Source organism: Microcaecilia unicolor, chromosome 7, assembly GCF_901765095.1.
Source record: "Microcaecilia unicolor chromosome 7, aMicUni1.1, whole genome shotgun sequence".
NCBI lineage: Eukaryota > Metazoa > Chordata > Amphibia > Gymnophiona > Siphonopidae > Microcaecilia > Microcaecilia unicolor.
The window spans coordinates 174,520,057-174,545,916 of record NC_044037.1 but is presented as its reverse complement, the minus strand read 5'-3'; the positions used below and the strand labels follow the sequence as shown (position 1 = coordinate 174,545,916).

The window sequence follows — 25,860 nt, the reverse complement described above, 5'->3', positions numbered from 1 at the left end:
AGCAGCAGCTCTGGCTAGGCCTCCAAGCCTAATTTTTAGGTTTTGTTGAGTGCCTGGGATTGAGGGCTCTTTTGAGCAAGTGCAAACCTGGTGGTGCCAGGTCCCTCCTTTTCTCCCCCCTCCCGCTGGCTCCGTTAAAAAAAAAAAAAAATTTTTGAACGTCCTTAAAGGCGTTTATTTTGACGTTTATTTAAACGTTTATTGCAGCTACTCACTGGGACACCAGGTCGTTACAGCTCGGAGCGGACAGCAGGTAATTTTTACCTTTTTATAGCGGGCAGGGGGTTCCCCGATTTATCTCCACGTGGCATATGGCGTCGGAGGGCGAGGGCGTAAAGAGTCGCTCCCCGGATCGCTTGGGCGCTTCTAGAGGGGATGCGGGGGTCTTAAAGCCTGATTCGCCCTTGTTGGGTGACAGTTTCGTGGCCGATGAATGTCCCGGTCCTTCCTCCGGCGTGGCGGTTTTTCCCGCCATAAACGCCCATCCCCCGCTCCTCGCCTCCGCCATCTTGGCCGGCCACGCGGCTCGGACGGCTTCTTCTTGGGCCGCCCTTGAGGTTGGAGACATTAATGCCATGAACGCCCTTAATTTGGGCGACGGCACAAAAGCGGCTAAAGTTAAGCACCGTTCTTCCCGCGCGGCTCCTTCACGGAGTGTCGCGCCGGACGCCATTTTGGATGCGCAGCATGTCTCTCTCCCGCTCTTGCGAGCGCCGGTTGAGGGTGCGTCTAGGGCTGTTGCCCAGGCTGCGGAAGTACACAGTCTGGGGGGTTTCTCCCCCCGAGTTTGTTTTGCTGCTGCATCGGGCCTTCCTTATGCAAAACGCTGCCCCTGCTCCCTCGTCTGGTAAAGAGGTTGAGGTTCCCAGAGGTAAACGCCCTCGGGTTGATTCCCAGGCCTTGGAGGACTTTGTCTCCTCCGATGTAGATGAGGGCAGCGTATCTGAGGTCTCCCAACGGTCCTTTGCGGATTCCTTGGAGGAGACGGATCCCCGCTCGGATGGAGCGGATGACCCCTCTGCAGTGCGGCTTTTTAGCTCAGAGGATTTGCCCAACCTGTTGGTACAGGCCATGGACACTTTGAAGATTTCCTCTCCGGAGGACGTCTCTCCCTCAGCCCCTGTTGGCTCTGCCATTATGCTGGGGACGAAGCGCCCGCCTAGAACCTTCCACGTGCATGATGCCATGCACACCTTAATTGCGGCTCAATGGGATGTCCCGGAAGCGAGCCTTAAAGTGGCTAGGGCTATGTCCCGCCTCTATCCTTTGACTGAAAGTGAACGTGAGGCCTATCTGTGGCCTACCGTGGATTCTTTAATCACTGCGGTGACTAAGAAAACGGCGTTGCCGGTGGAAGGTGGCACGGCCCTAAAGGACGCCCAAGACAGAAGATTGGAGGCGGCCTTAAGGTCGTCCTTTGAGGCAGCTGCTTTAAGTTTGCAGGCCTCAATTTGCGGCTCCTTTGTGGCCAGGGCGTGCCTGACTATGGTGCAGCGGGCTTTCCCCTCGGATCATTCCTTGAGGGCTGATTGGCCGGCCCTGGAATCGGGCTTAGCCTATTTGGCAGACTTGCTGTATGATGTCTTGAGGGCCTCAGCGAAAGGCATGGCTCAGACAATCTCTGCGCGGCGGTGGCTTTGGCTGAAACATTGGTCTGCTGACCACGCCTCTAAATCCCGCCTGGCTAGATTGCCTTTTAAAGGCAAGCTGCTCTTTGGGGTCGAGCTGGACAAAATCGTGACCGATCTCGGCACGTCTGAGGGCAAGAAGTTACCAGAGGTCAGGGTTCGGGCTAGTACTCGCCCTGGTACCTCCAGAGGACGGTTTCAGGAAGCCCGTCGGTACTGCCCAGGCAGGTCGGGCTCCTCTGCCCCCTCTTTCCTTCAAGAGGAACTTCTCCCCCAAGCAGCATTCCTTTCGCAGAGACCGCCGTCCCGGAGGTGCTCCCTCCGATCCTCCCCCAGGGTCTCGTACCCAATGACGGGGCCTTGGTCCACGCCCCAGTGCAGATTGGAGGACGGCTGTCCTCGTTTATGGGCGAGTGGACCACAATAACTTCAGACGCTTGGGTGCTGGAAGTCATCAGAGACGGCTACAAGCTAGAGTTCTGCCGACCCTTAAAAGACGGGTTTGTACTCTCTCCCTGCAAGTCTCCGGTCAAAGCTGTGGTAGTGCAGCAGACCTTGAACAATCTGATCCGCCTGGGGGCGGTCGTTCCGGTGCCAGAAAATCAGCTTGGCAAGGAACGTTACTCCATTTACTTTGTGGTACCAAAGAAAGGAGGTTCTGTCCGGCCTATCCTCGACCTCAAAGGGGTCAATCGGGCCTTGAAAGTTCGGCACTTTCGCATGGAGACCCTCCGCTCTGTTATAGCGGCAGTGAAGGCAGGAGAGTTCCTGGCATCCTTGGACATCAAGGAAGCGTACTTGCATATTCCCATCTGGCCTCCTCATCAACGCTTTCTGCGTTTTGCAGTACTGGGCCGACACTTCCAGTTCAGAGCCCTCCCGTTCGGGTTGGCTACTGCTCCGCGGACCTTCCCCAAAGTAATGGTGGTCATCGCGGCCTTCCTGAGGAAGGAAGGAGTACAAGTCCATTCTTATCTGGACGATTGGTTGATCCGAGCCCCTCTTATGCAGAGTGCGGCAAAGCTGTGAACCGGGTGGTTGCTCTTTTGAGCTCCCTGGGTGGATCATCAACTGGGAGAAGAGCCAGCTGCGCCCGACTCAGTCCCTGGAGTATCTGGGAGTTCGATTCGACACCCAAGTGGGCAGAGTGCTCCTGCCAGACAATCGGATTGTCAAGCTTCAGGCTCAGGTGGACCAGTTCCTAGTAGCCTCTCCTCTTCGGGCTTGGGACTATGTGCAGCTGTTGGGCTCTATGACAGCCACGATGGAAGTAGTGCCCTGGGCCAGGGCTCATATGAGACCACTACAGCAATTTCTGCTGCAGCGCTGGACTCCGATGTCGGAGGAGTATGCTGTGCGCCTTCCCTTGGTCCCAGCAGTGCGCAAGGCGCTGAGCTGGTGGACGCAGACAGTCAAGTTGTCTGCAGGAATGCCTCTGGTGACCCCGGAGTGGATTGTCGTCACGACAGACACCTCTTTGACGGGCTGGGGAGCCCACTGCTTGGGAAGGACAGCGCAGGGGCTCCGGTCTCCTGCAGAGGCAAGTGGTCTATCAACCTCCTGGAACTCAGAGCCATTCGGTTGGCGCTGCTGGAGTTCATCCCGGTACTGGCGTTGAAGCCAGTACGGGTCCTGTCGGACTATGCCACGGCTGTGGCCTATGTCATCCGCCAGGGAGGCACCAAGAGCGCCCCTCTAGCCAAGGAGGCTATGAATCTCTGCCAGTGGACGGAAGTGAACCTGGAGCAGCTGTCAGCGGCCCACATTGCCGGAGTCATGAATGTCAAGGCGGACTTTCTCAGTCGCCATACCTTGGAGCCCGGAGAGTGGCAGCTATCTGCTCAGGCGTTCTTGGACATCACGAAGCGCTGGGGCCAGCCGAGCCTAGTTCTCATGGCGTCATCGGCCAATTGGCAAGTGCCACGCTTTTTCAGCAGAGGACGGGACCCTCGATCCCTGGAAGTAGATGCTCTTCTCCAACAGTGGCCGACACAAAAGCTTCTCTATGTGTTCCCGCCCTGGCCCATGTTGGGCAGGGTGCTAGACCGGGTGGCAAGCTTCCCCGGCAGGGTAATCCTGGTGGGTCCGGATTGGCCCAGACGTCCCTGGTATGCGGACTTGTTCAGGCTCTCAGTCGCCGATCCTCTGCGGCTGCCAGTGGAGCAGGACCTGTCTACATCAGGGTCCCGTGGTGATGGAGGATCCCTCCCCCTTTGGTCTTACGGCCTGGCTATTGAGCGGCAGCGTCTGAGAAAGAAGGGTTTCTCAGACAAGGTCATCGCCACTATGCTGAGAGCGAGGAAGCGCTCTACTTCTACTGCTTACGCCAGGGTTTGGCGTATCTTTGCAGCGTGGTGTGAAGCAGGCTCACTTTCTCCCTTCACTGCTCCAATTTCTTCAGTGTTGGCGTTCCTGCAAGAAGGTCTGGAGAAAGACCTGTCGCTCAGTTCCCTTAAAGTCCAGGTAGCGGCTCTGGCTTGCTTCAGGGGCCGCCTGAAGGGTGCTTCCCTGGCTTCGCAGCCAGATGTGATGCGCTTTCTCAAGGGAGTTAATCACCTGCGCCCTCCTCTGCACTCAGTGGTGCCTGCGTGGAATCTCAACCTGGTGCTAAGAGCATTGCAGAAGCCGCCTTTTGAACCCTTGTCGAGGGCATCTCTGAAAGACCTGACGTTGAAAGCAGTCTTTTTGGTGGCTATCACTTCAGCCAGAAGAGTTTCCGAGCTCCAGGCACTCTCAGGTCGAGAGCCTTTTCTGCAGTTCACTGAGGCAGGAGTGTCTATTCGCACAGTGCCTTCCTTCCTGCCCAAGATTGTTTTTCGCTTCCATGTGAATCAGCAGCTCTGTCTCCCTTCCTTTCGTAGGGAGGTCTACCCAGAGGAATACTCTGCTCTCAATTTCTGGATGTGAGACGAGTCATCATCAGATGCTTGGAAGTGACCAATGATTTCCGGAAATCGGATCTTCTGTTTGTCCTGTTTACAGGTCATCGTAAGGGTCTGCAGGCTTCTAAGCCTACAGTGGCAAGATGGGTCAAGGAAGCCATTGCAGCGGCTTAGGTGGCCGCGGGGAAGGCCCATACCTTTGCCAGGCATTACCGCTTGACTGTGGCTGCTCGGGCAGAGGCCCGGTTTGGAGCTTCAGTGTTGCGGTCAGGGATTTCTATGTCCCGCCCTGGGTGAGTACTGCTTCGGTACATCCCACCAGTCTATGGATTGATCAGCTTGATGATATGGAAGGTAAAATTATGTATCATACCTGATAATTTTCTTTCCATTAATCATAGCTGATCAATCCATAGCCCCTCCCAGATATCTGTACTGTTTATATTCTGGTTGAATTTTAGGTTCAAGTTTAGCCTTCAGTTACTTCGGGAGGACTTCGTGTTCAAGTTCTTCTTTCACCTGGATTCTTCAAGAGTTGAGACGAGTTTGTGTTACAGTGAGCTGCTGCATTCCTCTCCCCTCCGTTTTATGGGGCTGGATTGAGATTTAAATTCTGCCGGCACTCCCTCCCGCTTCGTGCGGCTGTAGGGCAGCTTTGTACCCCTCCCGCTTCGGCGGTGTTAGGGTCAGTCAGCTCCTCCCGCGGTTGCAGTTGCAGGATAAGCCAGATCCCCCCGCATCGGCGGGTGTGGTGTCCCTCCCCCGCTCCGCGGGGATGAGCTGGACGGATTCCCCTCCCCCACTTGTGTGGGGATGAGCTGGGTTAATTCCCCTCCCCCGTTTCGGCGGTGGTGAGCTGGGCAGAGTGTCCCTTCGTGGGTGTAATTCTCTAAGTGCTGAGTCCTGCGGATGGAGCTTTGATATCGACATACTGAGGAGTTTCCGGCAGCACATGACCACATATAGGGAGGCAAAAGTTTGCTCTCTATCTCCACCTGCTGGTAGATGGACACAACCCACCAGTCTATGGATTGATCAGCTATGATTAATGGAAAGAAAATTATCAGGTATGATACATAATTTTACCTTGCGATGAAAAATAGAGAGTGGGTTAAATAGATATTCTTTCAGTGGAAGAGGTTAAATAGTGGAGTGCCACATGTTCTGGAAATGGTAATGATGAGTGAGAAGATAAAATTTCAGATGACACAAAACTATTCAAAGTTGTTAAATACAGTCTGAGAGAAATTGCAAGAGGGTCTTGCGAGACTGGAAGACTGGGAATTCAGATGGCAGATGACATTTAATTTGGACAAGTTCAAAGTGATGCACATTGGGTAGAATAACCCAAATTTTATAGCTACATGATGCTAGGTTCTATGTTATGCATCACCACCCAGAGATGTAGGTATCATCTGTTCAGTGTGGCAGCAGCCAAAAGAGCAGACACTGTTAGGAATTATTAGGAAAGGAATAGAAAATAAGCCAAAGGATATCATAATGCTTTTGAATTGCTCCATGGTGCGACTGCACCTTGATTATTGTGTGCATTATATTTATTTATTTATTTGTTTGTTTGTTTACCGCTTTTAAGAAGGGCTTCACCCAAGGCAGTGTACAGCAGGTATGGTTTGACAGAAAATTTACAATTTTGTTAACAGCATAACAAAAGTAAAATGACCAACTATAAACATAAATAGAATAAATGAGGTAAACTTGGAAATGGCAAATGTAAACCTAATAATAAGACTAACATGAAACAGTATCAAAAATATACACATTTAGCAGCACTGCAGAGCAATTATATAACAGAAACAAACAGTACCATAATAGACAGTATGGAAGAACATACCCAAGTAATATAGATTTAACATGATGGCATAATACCAATAAAACACCTAATACCCATTCAAATGACATAGATATGATGCTAATGCTTTTTCTACAACACAGCTTGCTAAGTAGCTGAGGGGCCAAGTGCAGATATATAGATAGGAACAAGATGGGTCGTATAGAGTCGATTGGGATAGATAGATGGGTGGCTAAAGTCAAGGCAAGTTCTTTGTACAGTTAAACAAGATATGAGGAACTGGTCTAAGTTAAGGATGTGCAGCAAGCTAGTTCAGGTGCAGAATGAGTATATAGTCAGTCACCATATGTATTAAAGGCTTGGGAGAAGAGTCAGGCTTTCACCTGATTCCTGAAGTAGAGTTAGTTAGATGAAGCCCCTCTGGGAGTAAGTTCCAGAGTGTGGGGGCTACTCCTGAGAAGGCTCGCTAGCTTGTATCACATCATACAAATTTTTTTGATGAGGGTACAGATAATGATGCACCTTGAGAAGACCTTAGAATTCTCAACGGTGTGTGGAAGGCTAACTTTAAGTACTCTGGTCCGTTTTGTGTGAGGACCTTAAATTTAGCCCTGTAAGGTACTGGTAGCCAGTGTAGTTTTTGCAGGAAGGATGTGATGTGGTCAAGCTGCTTGCAGCCTTTGATCAGTCATGCTCCAGCATTCTGAATTAGTTGGAGCTGATGCAAACTCTTTTTGGTTTGCCAGTGTATAGGGCATTACAATAGTCTAGTCGTGACATTATCATGGCATGCAATACTGTGGTCAAACTCATCTTTTCAATATATGGAGAGAGATTTCATAGTTGCCTCAGGTGATAGAGATAATTTTTAAAGGTTGTTTGAATTTGCTGGATCAGAGTGAGTGATAGTCTAGCAGTATCTGAAGGTTCCTGACATGTGATTTTAGGTGGGGTTCATACCTCTTAAAAGGTACAAAACTATTCAAGATAGTTAAAACATGTGTGGACTGTGAAATATTACAGGAAGACCTTAGGAAATTGGAAGACTGGGCATCCAAATGGCAGATGAAATTTAATGTATACAAATGCAAGGTGATGCACATTGGAAAGAATAATCTGAATCATAGTTACCTGATGCTAGGGTCCAACTTGGGGGTCAGCACTGAAGAAAAAGGATCTTAGTGTTGTTGTAGATAATACGCTGAAATCTTCTGCTCAGTGTGTGGCGGTGGCCAAAAAAGCAAACAGGATGCTAGGAATTATTAGGAAAGGGATGCTGAATAGGACTGGAAATACTATAATGCCTTTGAATCGCTCCATGGTGCGACTGCATCGTGATTTTTGCATTCAGTTCTGGTCGCCGTATTTTAAAAAAGATATAGTGGAATTAGAAAAGGTTCAAAGAAGAGCGACCAAAATGATAAAGGGGATGGAAGTCCTCTCGTATGAGGAAAGGCTAAAGAGGTTAGGGCTCTTCAGCTTGGAAAAGAGACGGATGAGGGGAGATATGATTGAGGTCTACAAAATCCTTAGTGGTGTAGAACGAGTAGAAGTAAATCAGTTTTTTACTTGTTCCAAAAGTACAAAGACTAGGGAACACTTGAAGAAGTTATATAGAAATACTTTTAAAACAAATAGGAGGAAATATTTTTTCACTCAACGAGTAGTTAAGCTCTGGAACTCTTTGCTAGAGGATGTAGTAACAGTGGTTAGCATATCTAGTTTTAAAGGTTTGGACAAATTCTTGGAGGAAAAGTCCATAGTCTGCTATTGAGACAGTCATGGAGGGGCATAATCGAAAGGGGCGCCCAAGTTTTCCTGAGGACGTCCTCGCAGGACATCCCGGCGCTGCGTAACCCTAGTAGCGCTCTAGAAATGTTAAGTAGTAGTAGAAGGGGCGGGGAAACCTGTATTATCGAAACAAGATGGGCGTCCATCTTTCGTTTCGATAATAAGGTTGGGGACGCCCAATCGTGAAATTTAGGTCGACCTTAGAGATGGTCATCCTTGATTTTCGGCAATAATGGAAACCAAGGACACCCATCTCAGAAACGACCAAATCCAAGCCATTTGGTTGTGGGAGGAGCCAGCATTCGTAGTGCACTTGTCCCCCTGACATGCCAGGACACCAACCGGGCACCCTAGGGGGCACTGCATTGGACTTCACAAATTGCTCCCGGGTGCATAGCTCCCTTACCTTGTGTGCTGAGCCCCCCAACCCCCCCCCCCCAAAACCCACTCCCCACAACTGTACACCACTACCATAGTCCTAAGGGGTGAAGGGGGGCACCTAGATATGGGTACAGTGGGTTTCTGGTGGGTTTTGTAGGGCTCACATTTACCACCACAAGTGTAACAGGTAAGGGGGGATGGGTCCGTCTGCCTGAAGTGCACTGCACCCACTAAAACTGCTCCATGGACTTGCATACTACTGTCATGGGGCTGGGTATGACATTTGAGGCTGGCATAGAGGCTGGCAAAAAATATTTTAAAAGTTTTTTTGTTTACGGTGGGAGGGGGTTGGTGACCACTGGGGGAGTAAGGGGAGGTCATCCCTGATTCCCTCCGGTGATCATCTGGTCAATTCGGGCACCTTTTTGAGACTTGGTCATAAGAAAAAATGGACCAAGTAAAGTCGCCCAAGTGCTTGTCAAGGACTCTCTTCTTTTTTGGAGGAGTAGCCTAGTGGTTTTGGAGGAGTGGAGGAGTAGCCTAGTGGTTAGTGCAGTGGACTTTGATCCTGGGGAACTTTCGATTCATACTGCAGCTCCTTGTGACTCTGGACAAGTCACTTAACCCTTCATTGCCCCTGGTACAAAATAAGTACCTGAATATATATAAACCGCTTTGAATGTAGTTGCAAAAACCTCAGAAAGGCGGTATATCAAGTCCCATTTCCCTTTCCCTTCCCTTTCCCTTTTCCATTATCGGTTGAGGACGCCCATGTGTTTTAGGCACACCCCAGTCCCGCCTTCGCTATGCTTCCGACATGCCACCGTGAACTTTGGTCGTGCCCACAACGGAAAGCAGTTGAGGATGCCCAAAATTGGCTTTCGATTATGCCAATTTGGGCGACCCTGGGAGAAGGACACCCATCTCCCGATTTGTGTCGAAAGATGGGCGCCCTTCTCTTTCGAAAATAAGCCTGATGGGGAAGCAACTGCTTGCCCCAGGATTGGTGGCATGGAATGTTGCTGCTAATTGGGTTTCTGCCAGGTACTTGTGACCTGACTTGCCCACTGTTTGGAAAACAGGATACTGGGCTAGATGGACCATTGGTCTGACCCAGTATGGCTACTCTTATGTTCTTATTTTGAAGTTGGGTATTTGTCCACTTGTGTTAGAATCTCTGTTTTGCTTGGGTTCAGGCAAAGTTTGTTGTATTTTGCTCATTTCTGAGTTGCAGTTAGACAAGGAGTCAGTTTACTCAAAGTTGTGAGTATATCTGGTTCAGTGGGTCTAAGTAGTTGCACATCATTAGCATAGATATAGAAGTTTGTGTCCATCGACCAAAGCAACTCAATCAGAGGCTCGAAGTAGATATTAATTAAAATGGGATACAGTATGGATCCCTGTGGCACCCCACAGTTCAGTGCTCAAGATAATGGTGTGCTGTTGCTGAAGGGAACCCATTGTTGTCTGTCTGACAAATAGGATTTGAACCATGTAAATACTGTGTCACTGACACCTGTTTCTGCCAGCCTTGTAAGCATGATATTATGATCTACATGTTGAAGACTGCTGAGAAATTCAGCAACACTAGTGTTGAGGCAGATTCCTTGCCAAGGTTTCTGTAGAGATCGTTGAGAAGGACAAAAGAAATGTATTTGTTCTGTACCCAGGTCTGAAGCCAGATTGACATGGGTCTAGCCAATTACTTTTAGTTTTATTTAGCCAGTCATTGAGTTGAAATCAGATTGTCTGTTCTATAAGTTTTGATAAGAAAGGAATGTTAGAAACTGATTTGATAATTTTCACGGTTGTTGTAGTCCAGGGAGTTCTTTTTCAGTAGGTGGTGCACCACAGCTCTTTTTAGTGTTGTTGGTAGCTGCCCCTCCACAAGAGAGGAGTTAACAAATTTAGTGGCCCTTTCAGTGAGACCTGTACTTGCTCGCTGTACTCTCTTTGCTGCCCCCCCCCCCCCCCCACAAAAGAGGAGCTAACAAATTTAGTGGCCTTTTAAGTGAAACCTGTACTTGCTCACTGTACTATCTTTGCTGGGCAGGGGTCAAGAGGACAGGATGTCGGTCGTAGACCTTACAGGATTTTTTCAAGAACTTCCTCTGTGACCTAGTTGAAAGACTCCAAGGTGGCTGTGCATGGTGGGGGAGAGGGAGTGTTCTCATTAGGTGGTGGGAATTTTGATGGGACTGTCTGTAAGTCCTGATGGATTTGAGACCTTTAATTTTGTTGGCAAAATATGTGGCAAAATCATCCATGGTTAGTTGTGACTGGGAAGGCTGGTTTTGGTGTAGGTTTTGTAGTAGGTTGTTTACTATTTTAAATAGTTGCTTTGTTGAATTTGCAGCTTGTTCAATGTGTTGAGAAAAATATTATTTTTTGACTGTTGTTAAGGCTTGTCGGTACATTGCTATGTGTTTCTTACAATTGAGCCTGTCTTCATCTAGGTGAGATTTTCACCATTTTCTTTCAAGTTGACGTCCTTGATGCTTAAGGATCCGTAGTTCTGGGGAGAACTATGGAGAGCATTTGTATGTAGAGCATAGGACCTTCTTTAGAGAAGATGTTTTTCTAATGCCATTGCTAAGTGTGCATTCCAGATATCGACCTGTTCGGTCACTGTTGTCATCTTTTCATCCATATGGGACTAGGACAAGGCCTCTAGGAAGTTATTAGTGAGATTTCTCATGTCTCTGATTTCCTTCCAAACTTTGGTTGGGTCCATCTGTTTTAGGTAGTCCTTATAGAAAATTTAAGTAGAAAATGAACTGCCCATGATAGGGGTGTTATCTCAATGCCACCAATCTTGTATTCAAAGATGTCAACTCCTTTGTAGAACACCATGTCTAGCATATGACCCTTTTCATGGGGGTGGAGGTTTGATCACCTGAGTGAATCCTATAGCTGCCATCGTATCAGGGAAAGCAGTAGTGGCAGTGTCTGGAGTTTCAAAGTGTAGGTTAAAAGTTTCCCATGATCAGTACCCTAGGGTAGCTCACGGTTACCTCAGTCACCAGATTTAGCACTTCTTGTGCAGATGATGGACCATTAACCAGTACCGCTGACGAAGGAGCGGTGTATAAAAAATTTTTTCAAATCTAAATAATAGCAAGGTGCTCTGTAGACTACTAGCATCTACATTGGTTCTGTATCTCCCAGCTGGATTAAGAGGCTTTCTGACTCAGACAGGTGGGGGATGAGACTACACAGTTTGATTGTCTCTTGTTTTTCCAAATATGAGTCTGGCTGCAGTATTCTGGGCTGTATAGAGAGAGGTGTGACCAGCAGAAGAAAGGAGGTTTTGATGCCCCTGTACAAGTCGTCAGTGAGGCCCCACCTGGAGTATTGTGTTCAGTTTTGGAGGCCGTATCTTGCTAAGGATGTAAAAGGAATTGAAGCAGTGCAAAGAAAAGCTACAAAAATAGTATGGGATTTGCGTTACAAGACTTATGAGGAGAGACTTGCTGACCTGAATATCCTTAGCAAGATATGGCCTCCAAAACTGAACACAATACTCCAGGTGGGGCCTCACTGATGACTTGTAGAGGGGCATCAAAACCTCCTTTCCATATCATCAAGCTGATCAATCCATAGACTGGTGGGTTGTGTCCATCTACCAGCAGGTGGAGATAGAGAGCAAACTTTTGCCTCCCTATATGTGGTCATGTGCTGCCGGAAACTCCTCAGTATGTTCTCTATCTCAGCAGGTGGTGGTCACACACAGCAGCAGCTCTGGCTAAGCCTCCAAGCCTAATTTTTAGGTTTTGTTGAGTGCCTGGGGTTGAGGGCTCTTTTGAGCAAGTGCAAACCTGGTGGTGCCAGGTCCCTCCTTTTCTCCCCCCTCCCGCTGGCTCCGTTAAATAAAAAAAATTTTGAACGTCCTTAAAGGCGTTTATTTCGACGTTTATTTAAGCGTCTATTGCAGCTACTCACTGGGACACCAGGTCGTTACAACTCGGAGCGGACAGCAGGTAATTTTTACCTTTTTATAGCGGGCAGGGGGTTCCCCGATTCTTCTCCTCGTGGCATATGGCGTCGGAGGGCGAGGGCGCAAAGGGTCGCTCCCCGGGTCGCTTGAGCGCTTCTAGAGGGGATGCGGGGGTCTTAAAGCCTGATTCGCCCTTGTTGGGTGACAGTTTCGTGACCGATGAATGTCCCGGTCCTTCCTCCGGCGTGGCGGTTTTTCCCGCCATAAACGCCCATCCTCCGCTCCTCGCCTCCGCCATCTTGGCCGGCCACGCGGCTCGGACGGCTTCTTCTTGGGCCGCCCTTGAGGTTGGAGACATTAATGCCATGAACGCCCTTAATTTGGGCGACGGCACAGAAGCGGCTAAAGTTAAGAGCCGTTCTTCCCGCGCGGCTCCTTCGCGGAGTTTCGCGCCGGACGCCATTTTGGATGCGCAGCATGTCTCTCCCCCGCTATTGCGAGCGCCGGTTGAGGGTGCGTCTAGGGCTGTTCCCCAGCCTGCGGAAGTGCACAGTTTGGGGGGTTTCTCCCCCGAGTTTGTTTTGCTGCTGCATCAGGCCTTCCTCATGCACAACGCTGCCCCTGCTCCCTCGTCTGGTAAAGAGGTTGAGGTTCCCAGAGGTAAACGTCCTCGGGTTGATTCCCAGGCCTTGGAGGAATTTGTCTCCTCCGATGTAGATGAGGGCAGCGTGTCTGAGGTCTCCCAACGGTCCTTTGCGGATTCCTTGGAGGAGACGGATCCCCGCTCGGATGGAGCGGATGACCCCTCTGCAGCGCGGCTTTTTAGCCCAGAGGATTTGCCCAACCTGTTGTTACAGGCCATGGACACTTTGAAGATTTCCTCTCCGGAGGACGTCTCTCCCTCAGCCCCTGTTGGCTCTGCCATTATGCTGGGGACGAAGCGCCCGCCTAGAACCTTCCACGTGCATGATGCCATGCACACCTTAATTTCGGCTCAATGGGATGTCCCAGAAGCGAGCCTTAAAGTGGCTAGGGCTATGTCCCGCCTCTATCCTTTGGCTGTGAGTGAACGTGAGGCCTATCTGTGGCCTACCGTGGATTCTTTAATCACTGCGGTGACTAAGAAAACGGCGTTGCCGGTGGAAGGTGGCACGGCCCTAAAGGACGCCCAAGACAGAAGATTGGAGGCGGCCTTAAGGTCGTCCTTTGAGGCGGCTGCTTTAAGTTTGCAGGCCTCAGTTTGCGGCTCCTATGTGGCCAGGGCGTGCCTAACTATGGTGCAGCGGGCTTCCCCCTCGGATCATTCCTTGAGGGCTGATTGGCCGGCCCTGGAATCGGGCTTAGCCTATTTGGCAGACTTGCTGTATGATGTCTTGAGGGCCTCAGCGAAAGGCATGGCTCAGACAATCTCTGCGCGGCGGTGGCTTTGGCTGAAACATTGGTCTGCTGACCACGCCTCTAAATCCCGCCTGGCTAGGTTGCCTTTTAAAGGCAAGCTGCTCTTTGGGGTCGAGCTGGACAAAATCGTGACCGATCTCGGCACGTCTAAGGGCAAGAAATTACCAGAGGTCAGGGCTCGGGCTAGTACTCGTCCCGGTACCTCCAGAGGACGGTTGCAGGAAGCCCGTCGGTACCGCCCGGGCAAGTCGGGTTCCTCTGCCCCCTCTTCCTTCAAGAGGAATTTCTCCCCCAAGCAGCATTCCTTTCGCAGAGACCGCCGTCCCGGAGGTGCTCCCTCCGGTCCTCCCCCAGGGTCTCGTACCCAATGACGGGGTCTTGGTCCACGCCCCAGTGCAGATTGGAGGACGGCTGTCCTCGTTTCTGGGCGAGTGGACCACAATAACTTCAGACGCGTGGGTGCTGGAAGTCATCAGAGACGGCTACAAACTAGAGTTCTGCCGACCCTTAAAAGACGGGTTTGTACTCTCTCCCTGCAAGTCTCCGGTCAAAGCTGTGGCAGTGCAGCAGACCTTGGACAATCTGATCCGCCTGGGCGCGGTCGTTCCGGTGCCAGAAAGTCAGCTTGGCAAGGGACGTTACTCCATTTACTTTGTGGTACCAAAGAAAGGAGGTTCTGTCCGGCCTATCCTCGACCTCAAAGGGGTCAATCGGGCCTTGAAAGTGCAGCACTTTCGCATGGAGACTCTCCGCTCTGTTATAGCGGCAGTGAAGGCAGGAGAGTTCCTGGCATCCTTGGACATCAAGGAAGCGTACCTGCATATTCCCATCTGGCCTCCTCATCAACGCTTTCTGCGTTTTGCAGTCCTGGGACGACACTTCCAGTTCAGAGCCCTCCCTTTCGGGTTGGCTACTGCTCCGCGGACCTTTTCCAAAGTAATGGTGGTCATCGCGGCCTTCCTACGAAAGGAAGGGGTACAAGTCCATCCTTATCTGGACGACTGGTTGATCCGAGCCCCCTCTTATGCAGAGTGCGGCAAAGCTGTGGACCGGGTAGTTGCTCTTTTGAGCTCCCTGGGATGGATCATCAACTGGGAGAAAAGCCAGCTGCGCCCGACTCAGTCCCTGGAGTACCTGGGAGTTCGATTCGATACCCAAGTGGGCAGAGTGTTCCTGCCAGACAATCGGATTGTCAAACTTCAGGCTCAGGTGGACCAGTTCCTAGTAGCCTCTCCCCTTCGGGCTTGGGACTATGTGCAGCTGTTGGGCTCTATGACGGCCACGATGGAAGTTGTGCCCTGGGCCAGGGCTCATATGAGACCACTTCAACACTCTTTGCTGCAGCGCTGGACTCCGATGTCGGAGGATTATGCTGTGCGCCTTCCCTTGGACCCAGCAGTGCGCAAGGCGCTGAGCTGGTGGATGCAGACAGACAAGTTGTCTGCGGGAATGCCTCTGGTGACCCCAGAGTGGATTGTCGTCACGACGGACGCCTCGTTGTCGGGCTGGGGAGCCCACTGCTTGGGAAGGACAGCGCAGGGGCTCTGGTCTCCTGCAGAGGCAAAGTGGTCTATCAACCTCCTGGAACTCAGAGCCATTCGGTTGGCGCTTTTGGAGTTCATCCCGGTACTGGTGTTGAAGCCTGTACGGGTCCTGTCGGACAATGCCACGGCTGTGGCCTATGTCAACCGCCAGGGAGGTACCAAGAGCGCCCCTCTAGCCAAGGAGGCTATGAATCTTTGCCAGTGGGCGGAAGCGAACCTGGAGCAGCTTTCAGCGGCCCACATTGCCGGAGTCATGAATGTCAAGGCGGACTTTCTCAGTCGCCATACCTTGGAGCCCGGAGAGTGGCAGCTATCTGCTCAGGCGTTCTTGGACATCACGAAGCGCTGGGGCCAGCCGAGCCTAGATCTGATGGCGTCATCGGCCAATTGCCAAGTGCCGCGCTTTTTCAGCAGAGGACGGGACCCTCGATCCCTGGGAGTAGATGCTCTTCTCCAACAGTGGCCGACACAAGAGCTTCTCTATGTGTTCCCGCCCTGGCCCATGTTGGGCAGGGTGCTAGACCGGGTGGCAAAGCATCCCGGCAGGGTAATCCTGGTGGGTCCGGATTGGCCCAGGCGTCCCTGGTATGCGGACTTGATCAGGCTCTCAGTCGACGATCCTCTGCGGCTGCCAGTGGAGCAGGGCCTGTTACATCAGGGTCCCGTGGTGATGGAGGATCCCTCCCCCTTTGGTCTTACGGCCTGGCTATTGAGCGGCAGCGTCTGAGGAAGAAGGGCTTCTCAGACAAGGTCATCGCCACTATGCTGAGAGCGAGGAAGCGCTCTACTTCTACTGCTTACGCCAGGGTTTGGCGTATCTTTGCAGCGTGGTGTGAAGCAGGCTCACTTTCTCCCTTCACTGCTCCAATTTCTTCAGTGTTGGCGTTCCTGCAAGAAGGTCTGGAGAAAGGCCTGTCGCTCAGTTCCCTTAAAGTCCAGGTAGCGGCTCTGGCTTGCTTCAGGGGCCGCCTGAAGGGTGCTTCCCTGGCTTCGCAGTCAGATGTGGTGCGCTTTCTCAAGGGAGTTAATCACCTGCGCCCTCCTCTGCACTCAGTGGTGCCTGTGTGGAATCTCAACCTGGTACTAAGAGCATTGCAGAAGCCGCCTTTTGAACCCTTGTCGAGGGCATCTCTGAAAGACCTGACGTTGAAAGCAGTCTTTTTGGTGGCTATCACTTCAGCCAGAAGAGTTTCCAAGCTCCAGGCGCTCTCATGTCGAGAGCCTTTTCTGCAGTTCACTGAGGCAGGAGTGACTATTCGCACAGTGCCTTCCTTCCTGCCCAAGATTGTTTCTCGCTTCCATGTGAATCAGCAGCTCTGTCTCCCTTCCTTTCGTAGGGAGGACTACCCAGAGGAGTACTCTGCTCTTAAATATCTGGATGTGAGACGAGTCATCATCAGATACTTGGAAGTGACCAATGATTTCCGGAAATCGGATCATCTGTTTGTCCTGTTTGCAGGTCCTCGTAAGGGTCTGCAGGCTGCTAAGCCTACAGTGGCAAGATGGGTCAAGGAAGCCATTGCAGCGGCTTATGTGGCCGCGGGGAAGGTGCCGCCTATCCAGCTGAAGGCTCACTCCACGAGAGCTCAGGCGGCCTCGATGGCAGAGGCCGGATCCGTCTCCTTGGAAGAGATATGCAAGGCGGCAACTTGGGCTTCGGCTCATACATTCTCCACGCATTACCGTTTGACTGTGGCTGCACGGGCGGAGGCCCGGTTTGGAGCTTCAGTGTTGAGGTCAGGGATTTCAATGTCCCGCCCTGGGTGAGTACTGCTTCGGTACATCCCACCAGTCTATGGATTGATCAGCTTGATGATATGGAAGGTAAAATTATGTATAATCATACCTGATAATTTTCTTTCCATTAATCATAGCTGATCAATCCATAGCCCCTCCCAGATATCTGTACTGTTTTTATTCTGGTTGCATTTCAGGTTCAAGTTTAGTCTTCAGTTACTTCAGAAAGACTTCGTGTTCAAGTTTTTTCACTTGGATTCTTCAAGAGTTAAGACGAGTTTGTGTTACAGTGAGCTGCTGCATTCCTCTCCCCTCCGTTTTACGGGGCTGGATTGAGACTTAAAATTCTGCCGGCACTCCCTCCCGCTTCGTGCGGCTGTAGGGCAGCTTTGTACCCCTCCCGCTTCAGCGGTGTTAGGGTCAGTCAGCTCCTCCCGCGGTTGCGGTTGCAGGATAAGCCAGATCCCCCCGCATCGGCGGGTGTGGTGTCCCTCCCCCGCTCCGCGGGGATGAGCTGGACGGATTCCCCTCCCCCACTTGTGTGGGGATGAGCTGGGTTAATTCCCCTCCCCCGTTTCGGCGGTGGTGAGCTGGGCAGAGTGTCCCTTCGTGGGTGTAATTCTCTAAGTGCTGAGTCCTGCGGATGGAGCTTTGATATCGACATACTGAGGAGTTTCCGGCAGCACATGACCACATATAGGGAGGCAAAAGTTTGCTCTCTATCTCCACCTGCTGGTAGATGGACACAACCCACCAGTCTATAGATTGATCAGCTATGATTAATGGAAAGAGAATTATCAGGTATGATTATACATAATTTTACCTTCTTCTGCTGGTCACACCTCTCTCTATACAGCCCAGAATACTGCAGCTAGACTCATATTTGGAAAAACAAAATATAGTAAATGGTCCATCCAGTCTGCCCAACAAGACAAACTCATATGTGCTACTTTTTGTGTATACCCTACTTTGATTTGTACCTGTCCTCTTCAGGGCACAGACCGTATAAGTCTGTCCAGCACTATCCCCGCCTCCCAACCACCAGCCCCGCCTCCCACCATTGGCTCTGGCACAGACCGTATAAGTCTGCCCAGCATTATCCTCGCCTCCCACCACCAGCTGGCTCTGCCACCCAATCTCGGCTAAGCTCCTTAGGATCCATTCCTTCTGAATAGGATTCCTTTATGTTTATCCCACGCGTGTTTGAATTCTGTTACCGTTTTCATTTCCACCACCTCCCGTGGGAGGGCATTCCAAGCATCCACTACTCTCTCCGTGAAAAAATACTTCCTGACATTTTCTTGAGTCTGCCCCCCTTCAATCTCATTTCATGTCCTCTCGTTCTACCGCCTTCGCACCTCCGGAAAAGGTTCGTTTGCGGATTAATACTTTTCAAATATTTGAACGTCTGTATCATATCACCCGTTTCTCCTTTCTTCCAGAGTATACATGTTCAGGTCATCAAGTCTCTCCTCATACGTCTTGTAACGCAAATCCCTTACCATTCTCGTAGCTTTTCTTTGCACCGCTTCAATTCTTTTTACATCCTTCGCAAGGTACGGCCTCCAAAACTGAACACAATACTCTAGGTGGGGCCTCACCAATGACTTATACAGGGGCATCAACACCTCCTTTCTTCTGCTGGTCACACCTCTCTCTATACAGCCTAACAACCTTCTAGCTACGGCCACCGCCTTGTCACACTGTTTCGTCGCCTTCAGATCCTCAGATACTATCACCCCAAGATCCCTCTCCCCATCCGTACCTATCAGATTCTCCACGCCTAACACATACATCTCCCGAGGGTTTCTATTCCCTAAGTGCATCACTTTGCATTTCTTCGCATTGAATTTTAATTGCCAAACCTTAGACCATTCTTCTAGCTTCCTCTGATTCTTTTTCATGTTTTCCACTCCCTCCCGGGTTTCCGCTGTGTTGCAGATCTTAATATCATCCGCAAATAGGCAAACTTTACCTTCTAACTCTTCGGCAATGTCACTCACAAATATATTGAACAGAATCGGTCCCAGCACCGATCCCTGAGGCACTCCACTACTCACTTTTCCCTCCTCCGAGCGAATTCCATTCACCACCATCCTCTGGCTTCTGTCCATCAACCAGTTCCTAATCCAGTTCACCACTTCCGGTCCTATCTTCAGCCCTTCCAGTTTATTTAAGAGCCTCCTGTGGGGAACCGTGTCAAGAGCTTTGCTGATTCAATTCTCCTGTCACCCAATCAAAGAACTCAATGAGATTCGTTTGGCACGATTTCCCTTTGGTAAAACCATGTTGTCTCGGATCTTGCAACTTATTGGCTTCCAGGAAATTCACTATCCTTTCCTTCAGCATCGCTTCCATTATTTTTCCAATAATCGAAGTGAGGCTTACCGGCCTGTAGTTTCCAGCTTCTTCCCTATCCCCACTCTTGTGAAGAGGGACCACCTCCGCCGTTCTCCAATCCTTCGGAAACCTCTCCCGTCTGCAAGGATATGTTAAACAAATCTTTAAGAGGACCCGCCAGAACCTCTCTGAGCTCCCTCAATATCCTGGGGTGGATCCCATCTAGTCCCAAGGCTTTATCCACCTTTAGCTTTTCAAGCTGTTCATACACACTCTCTTCCGTGAACGGTGCTCTATCCACTTCAATCTCATTAGCCTGTCCTTCAGATAACCCAATCAATTTCATTTTAGGGCTCTAATGGTTAGAGTCAGGGTTTTAAAGGTGACTCTGTAGAGACTAGAAGCTAGTGTGGGTGTGATGTGATCCTGTTACTTAGAGCCTGGTAACTGTTGAGCTGCATATTCTGGCTCAGCTGAAGTTGATATAGACCCTTTACTGTCACTCTATTATACAGGTTATCACTGCATGCATTACTATGATCTAAGTGGCCTTTTTAATGGGTGGTGAGATGAAGAAAGAAGAAGCATACTTCAGCTGCACACACACCCCGTCCCTTTCTGTACACACACAGACACACCTTTCCCTTCCACATGTGTGCAACCACATCTTCCCCCTCTATACACACACACGCACATGCCCACACCCCTCCCCCCTGTGTGGAGTCACACACATGCACACCTACCCCCCTCCGCACAAACACACATAATTGTGGAGAAAAGTAGCACATATGTACTTCTGTGCCTTAAGCGCCACTCTGTATAGGCACACGCAAATGCAAGGGGGCAAACGTGTGAGCGGGCATGGGTGGGGTTCCCAGTTATACCGTAATACGAGTTTCCCCGCCCCTTCGCCGGAACGTCCTTAGAGATGGATGCCCTTAGAGATGGTCATCCCCGTTCGATTATGCCCCTCCACGTTATTCACCAGTAAATATGCTGAATAAATAACACACAATGATGGTATTAGTGCTCATTGTTAGTAAATGACCCCCTTAGAACTATGTAATTTATAAACGTGTATGTGCAAATAAAACCAATTAAACCTGCATCTATTAAAAACAGAAAGGTTGTAGAATTTTCTAGTAATTTACAATGCTAAGAAAATCTATATAAGAGAGTATGGGTCATCAGTGTTGAAAACACACCACTCCTGATCCAAAGGCATTTTCCTGCATTTGCAAATTCATTATTAGACACTGTTCAGAACTTAAGAGGACTCATACTCCCACTCAAGAATTCAATAAGCAATACTAAAAGTGGGTGTCTCCTTTTAGGTGCTCTGATGCCGCATGGTGAGAGCCTATTCTATAACAGCATCTTGGTGCCCAGATTCCACTATAAATATTAGTATCCATTATAAATACTAGCATAGCCCAGCATTGGTGCGCCTTACTTTTAGATGCCTGCAGTTGCATGTGCATACATTATTGAAACAAGATGGACGTCCATCTTTCATTTCAATAATACGACAGGGAATGCCCAAATCTCAACATTTAGGTCGACCTTAGAGATGGTCGACCTCAGAGATGGTCGTCCCCGGTTTTCGGCCATAATGGAAATTGAGGATGCCCATCTCAAAAACGTCCAAATCCAAGCCCTTTGGTCGTGGGAGGAGCCAGCATTCATAGTGCATTGGTCCTCCTCACATGCCAGGACACCAACCGGGCACCCTAGGGGGCACTGCAGTGGACTTCACAAATTGCTCCCAGGTGCATAGCTCCCTTACCTTTGGTGCTGAGCCCCCCAGACCCCCCCTAAAATCCACTCCCCACAACTGTACACCACTACCATAGCCCTTAGGGATGAAGGGGGGCACCTACATGTGGGTACAGTGGGTTTCTGGTGGGTTTTGGAGGGCTCACATTTACCACCACAAGGTGTGTGGGGGGGGGGGGGGGGGGGGGGCCTGGGTCCGCCTGCCTGAAGTGCACTGCACCCACTAAAAACTGCTCCAGGGACCTGCATACTGCTTTGATGGATCTGGGTATGACATTTGAGTCTGGCATAGAGGCTGGAAAAAAATGTTTTTTAATTTTTTTCAGGGTGGGAGGGTGTTTGTGACCACTGGGGGAGTAAGGGGTGGTCATCTGGTCAGTTCGGACACCTTTTCAAGGCTTGGTCGTGAAAAATAAGGGACCAGGTAAAGTCGACCAAATGCTCGTGAGGGACGTCCTTCTTTTCTCCATTATCGTCCGAGGACGCCCATCTCTTAACCAAGCCCCCGTCCCGCCTTCGGTACACTGCCGACACGCCCCCGTGAACAGAAAGCAGTTGAGGACACAAAAAATCGGCTTTCGATTATGCTGATTTGGGCAACCTCGGGAGAAGGACGCCCATCTCCCGATTTGTGTCGGAAGATGGGCCTCCTTCCCTTTCGAAAATAAGCTAGAAAGTAGCACACACAAAAAATTTATTACATAAAATAAAAGGTACAGAGAAGGGCGATGAAAATGATAACGGGGATGGGATGACTTCCTTATGAGGAAAAGCTAAAACGGCTAGGGCTCTTCAGCTTGGAGAAGAGACAGCTGAGGTTTATATGATAGAGGTTTATAAAATACCGAGTGGAGTGGAACAGGTAGTTGTGAATCGCTTGTTAACTTGTTCCAAAAATACTAGGACTAGGAGACATGCAAAGAAGCTACTAAATAGTAAATTTTAAATGAGTAATTAAACTCTGGAATTCATTGCCAGAGAATGTGGTGAAAGCAGTTAGTTTAGCAGGGTTTTAAAAAGGTTTAGATAATTTCCTAAAAGAAAAGTCCATAAGCCATTATTAAGATGGACTTGGGAAATTCCACTGCATATTCTAGGATAAGCATCATAAAATCTGTTTTGCTGTTCAGGGATCTTGCCAGGTACTTGTGACCTGGATTGGCCACTGTTGGAAACAGGGATACTAGGCTTGATTAACCTTCTGTCTGTCCCAGTATGGAAATGCTTATGTTCTTATGTTGTAAGTATACAGACAAGCAGCATGAAATTTTACAAATTATTCAGGACCATCTAACATAATAAAAAGCACATAGTTAAAACAATTCTCAAAAACACAGACAAAATCAAATCAAAACACACCACTACAGACAGGAGCAGCCAGAATTTTGTATAACAAATAAACTCTCATAATCAAGAGGAACTGACTAGGAGAAAACCTGAATAAAAAAGCAATTTTCTATCTGCCTATTTCTGCAGATAAATTGTTCTACTCAAATTGCCCTGCCAGGTAAAAAGCCCTATTATGTATTTTTCAGTGGGTGAAAATGCTTTGTGGAGGCTAGATGTAGAATTCTAGAACCTTCGAACCTCAAAACTCTAGAAGGTTTATAAATTAAAAACGATTTATGAATTAACGAACTTCCGCAAACTACTGAAGACTCATCTGTTTAACAAGGCTTACCACAAAGATCAACCAATGTGAATATACACAACTCCTCCACACATATTCAGAACTGTCTTACAATATCTGTTTGTTATACTACCATTATGTTTCATCATTATCATGTTGCCCAAGATCCTTCTGTAACATTAAATGTCTTACATTGTCTGCTTGTTATTCTACTATTATGTTTCATCATTATCATGCTGCCTAAGATCCTTCTGTAACACTAAATGTCTATTTTCTAATATATTTCCACCATCCATGATGTACTGTAAGCCACATTGAGCCTGCAAAGAGGTGGGAAAATGTGGGATAAAATAGTGTGGCACTTCATTCAATGATGCTCAGTGGATTAGGCCGAGCACTTTAAATTTCACTCACCAGATCAGAATGTAGCGAACTCAAAATAGGTTTTATTTCTCATAACATCTAATTTCAATCAGAATCCTAGCTGCAGAATTCTGCACAGTTTGTAATGCTCTTATGGTATTTGTTGGCAATCCTTGAAGAAGTGAATTACAATAATCTAATTTAGTAAAAAACAAAGTTTTAAGAACTGTTCTAAAATTATCATAATTTGAACCAGATTCTGTACAACCTTAATCGGAAAAAGTCTTCACCACTTCTCTTACATATGGGCTTGTTGTCAGAGAACCATCTAAAATCACATCAAGATTTCTAACCTATGATTGGAAGAAACATTAACGACCAACAAAAAGAGACTTTAGTGGCTCAGACTAAAGTGTTTTACTGTGCACTGTAATCTGTGATTTACTAAGGTTCATTGCTCATGGTATCCTTGATAATCCAGTCCTGCATCCTAGCAAGTGACTAAGTTGCACTGTCGCCAGTGTGCTGTCCACAGCATCATTGAAAAGAAAGAAAACCTGAATAAATCCTACCTCATGGCCCATTTTATACAAAAAAAAGTAAAAGTTCAATGAATGTATTCAGCAACTGTCTCATTGAATATATAAAATTCACAGATTGTTCTTATATTAGGGGTTTTGTAATAGTAGCTTTCAAATAAATGCCTGTTTTTGTTTGTTTCAGGAATGTTAAAGGTAGCCACATTCTGATATCTGGGGATGGTCTAATCTTTCTGTCTGGCTTGAGCCGTCTATGCAGTCTGGTTAACAAGGGTCAAAAGTCCAAGGTCGTGTATGATTTCCCAAAGTTCAGTACATCCCTGCTTCCATGGCTGAGTCCAGAACTACTAAGACAGGTTAGATAAGATCATATCCCATGAGAAATTAAGAATGGTTAGAAATCTGTGTTTGCCCCGTGTTCTTTTTTTATAGCTGAGATTGTGATTAGGTTTGTAGCATTTTTTATGTTTGTTTTGGGGGCAGTGTCATTACGAATATGTGTGCTTTGCAAATAATGCATACTATTTGAAAAAAATGGCACATTGATGGGAAAGTATGTACATTCTTTGCAAATAGTGCAGCTTTTTCACAAATGGTACGTGCTCTGTGTATTGACAAATGTAAAAACACAAAATGTGCTCTGCAGTGCTTCAAAATCACGTATGCAAGCTAATTAGGTAATAGTTTTTAGCACAAAAAAAAGTTTCAAATGGGTTATATGTAAAGAAAGGACAGGTTGGCCTATTGGCTGTACATTTGGGTGCTCCTGGATTAGGAAATATATGAAAAACATTGCTTTTTGTATGTTGTGAAATTCCTCGGCTGAAAAATGCAAAAGAAAGGAATGTCATACAAATCTGGATGAACGTGAATAAAACTGAGAAACAGACCACAACATCCAAAGAGAAGTGTGGAAGGTCCAGCATCCAACTCTGCATGTTGTTGCTGATCAGCCCTTTTTTTATGACGACTTATAATGAGATTTCCTAACCTCAACCATTTTTACTCAGATAAGGATCTGAACTGCAAAGCAGGAGCTCTGTGTTGCATAGAAAGGATTTAGACAGTAGGCTAGTTTTAAGCCAGTCTACCTCATTGTAGGACCAATATGAATAAAATGGGTCCTTTGGCAAATAGTGTTCAATAACCATTAATAAATGACCCTCTATATGGGAAGACATCAACCCACCCCATTACTCAGTGGTTTAATGTTAAATGAATGCAGCAAATTTCTATCTGCACTAAAGAAGGTAGAAATGTATAAGTGTACATCCCTTCTGGGATAACATAACGAGTCATGTGCTGGCCCTTCCTCCTGGGGTAGCATAACACAACATAACACCTGTGCACAGTCTACATAAAGTAGGTGCAATCTTTCCATGCACCTACTTTTTACACATGTATACCCATATGCAAATTTTGAATCCTTTTCTGTGAGTAACACGATTTACCTGGAGAGAAAGCTTTATACAAATAATTATCCTTTTGTATCATCATGTCAAATCTCATTGGATATATTATATATTATTTTACTTTACTTTATTTCTTATTAGTCACCAATATTCCCATATAGAGTTCAGTGCGACTTACATTGAGAAGAAGAGAAGTATATTCTTCAGAGTTACATTAATCCTAATTATATTGGGAATGGGAGAATGTTCTTTAATATAATATTGAAACACAAATACCTAAAAGGAAGGCTTTCGGGAGCAGTTTATGTTTGTTCAGTGTTTAAAAAATTCCTGCATGAATGGACACATTTAAAAAATGCTTAAAATTAAGTCCCATTTAATCTTCTGTGGCTCTGTCATAGATGATAAAAAATAAGGTAATAAATGCAGTGAGTCTGAGGCAGTCTACAAGATTAGCAAGTTTTGAAATGTTGTCAATGATTTTCTTCTTCGTACAATTCTTAACATTTTTTCTTAACTATACCAATGTTAGTACTTACTGCTACTGTAAGCGCACATTCTAGGCCTGATAATTAGCTGGTACAGCTGCTGTATAAAGTGAAGTATCGGTCCCAGCACTTAACTGTATATGCATATTCAACAGTATTGTTCATTTAGTGCCACTGAATATGCATCTAAGTGATCACTGGAAA

The 25,860-nt window shown here is 48.0% G+C and overlaps 1 protein-coding gene across 2 annotated transcripts in view; it reads left to right on the top strand.

The window, feature by feature from the left end:
• STRADB (STE20 related adaptor beta) overlaps positions 1 to 25,860 on the top strand; it is a 123,960-nt gene that overhangs the window by 44,727 nt on the left and 53,373 nt on the right. For both annotated transcript variants that reach the window (XR_003942875.1, XM_030210113.1), the window contains exon 8: positions 23,941 to 24,112. Coding sequence is in view for 1 of the 2 variants with exons in the window: in XM_030210113.1 (XP_030065973.1) it covers positions 23,941 to 24,112 (172 nt within the window). In the remaining variant the exon portion in view is untranslated. The remainder of the gene's footprint in view (positions 1 to 23,940; positions 24,113 to 25,860) is intronic.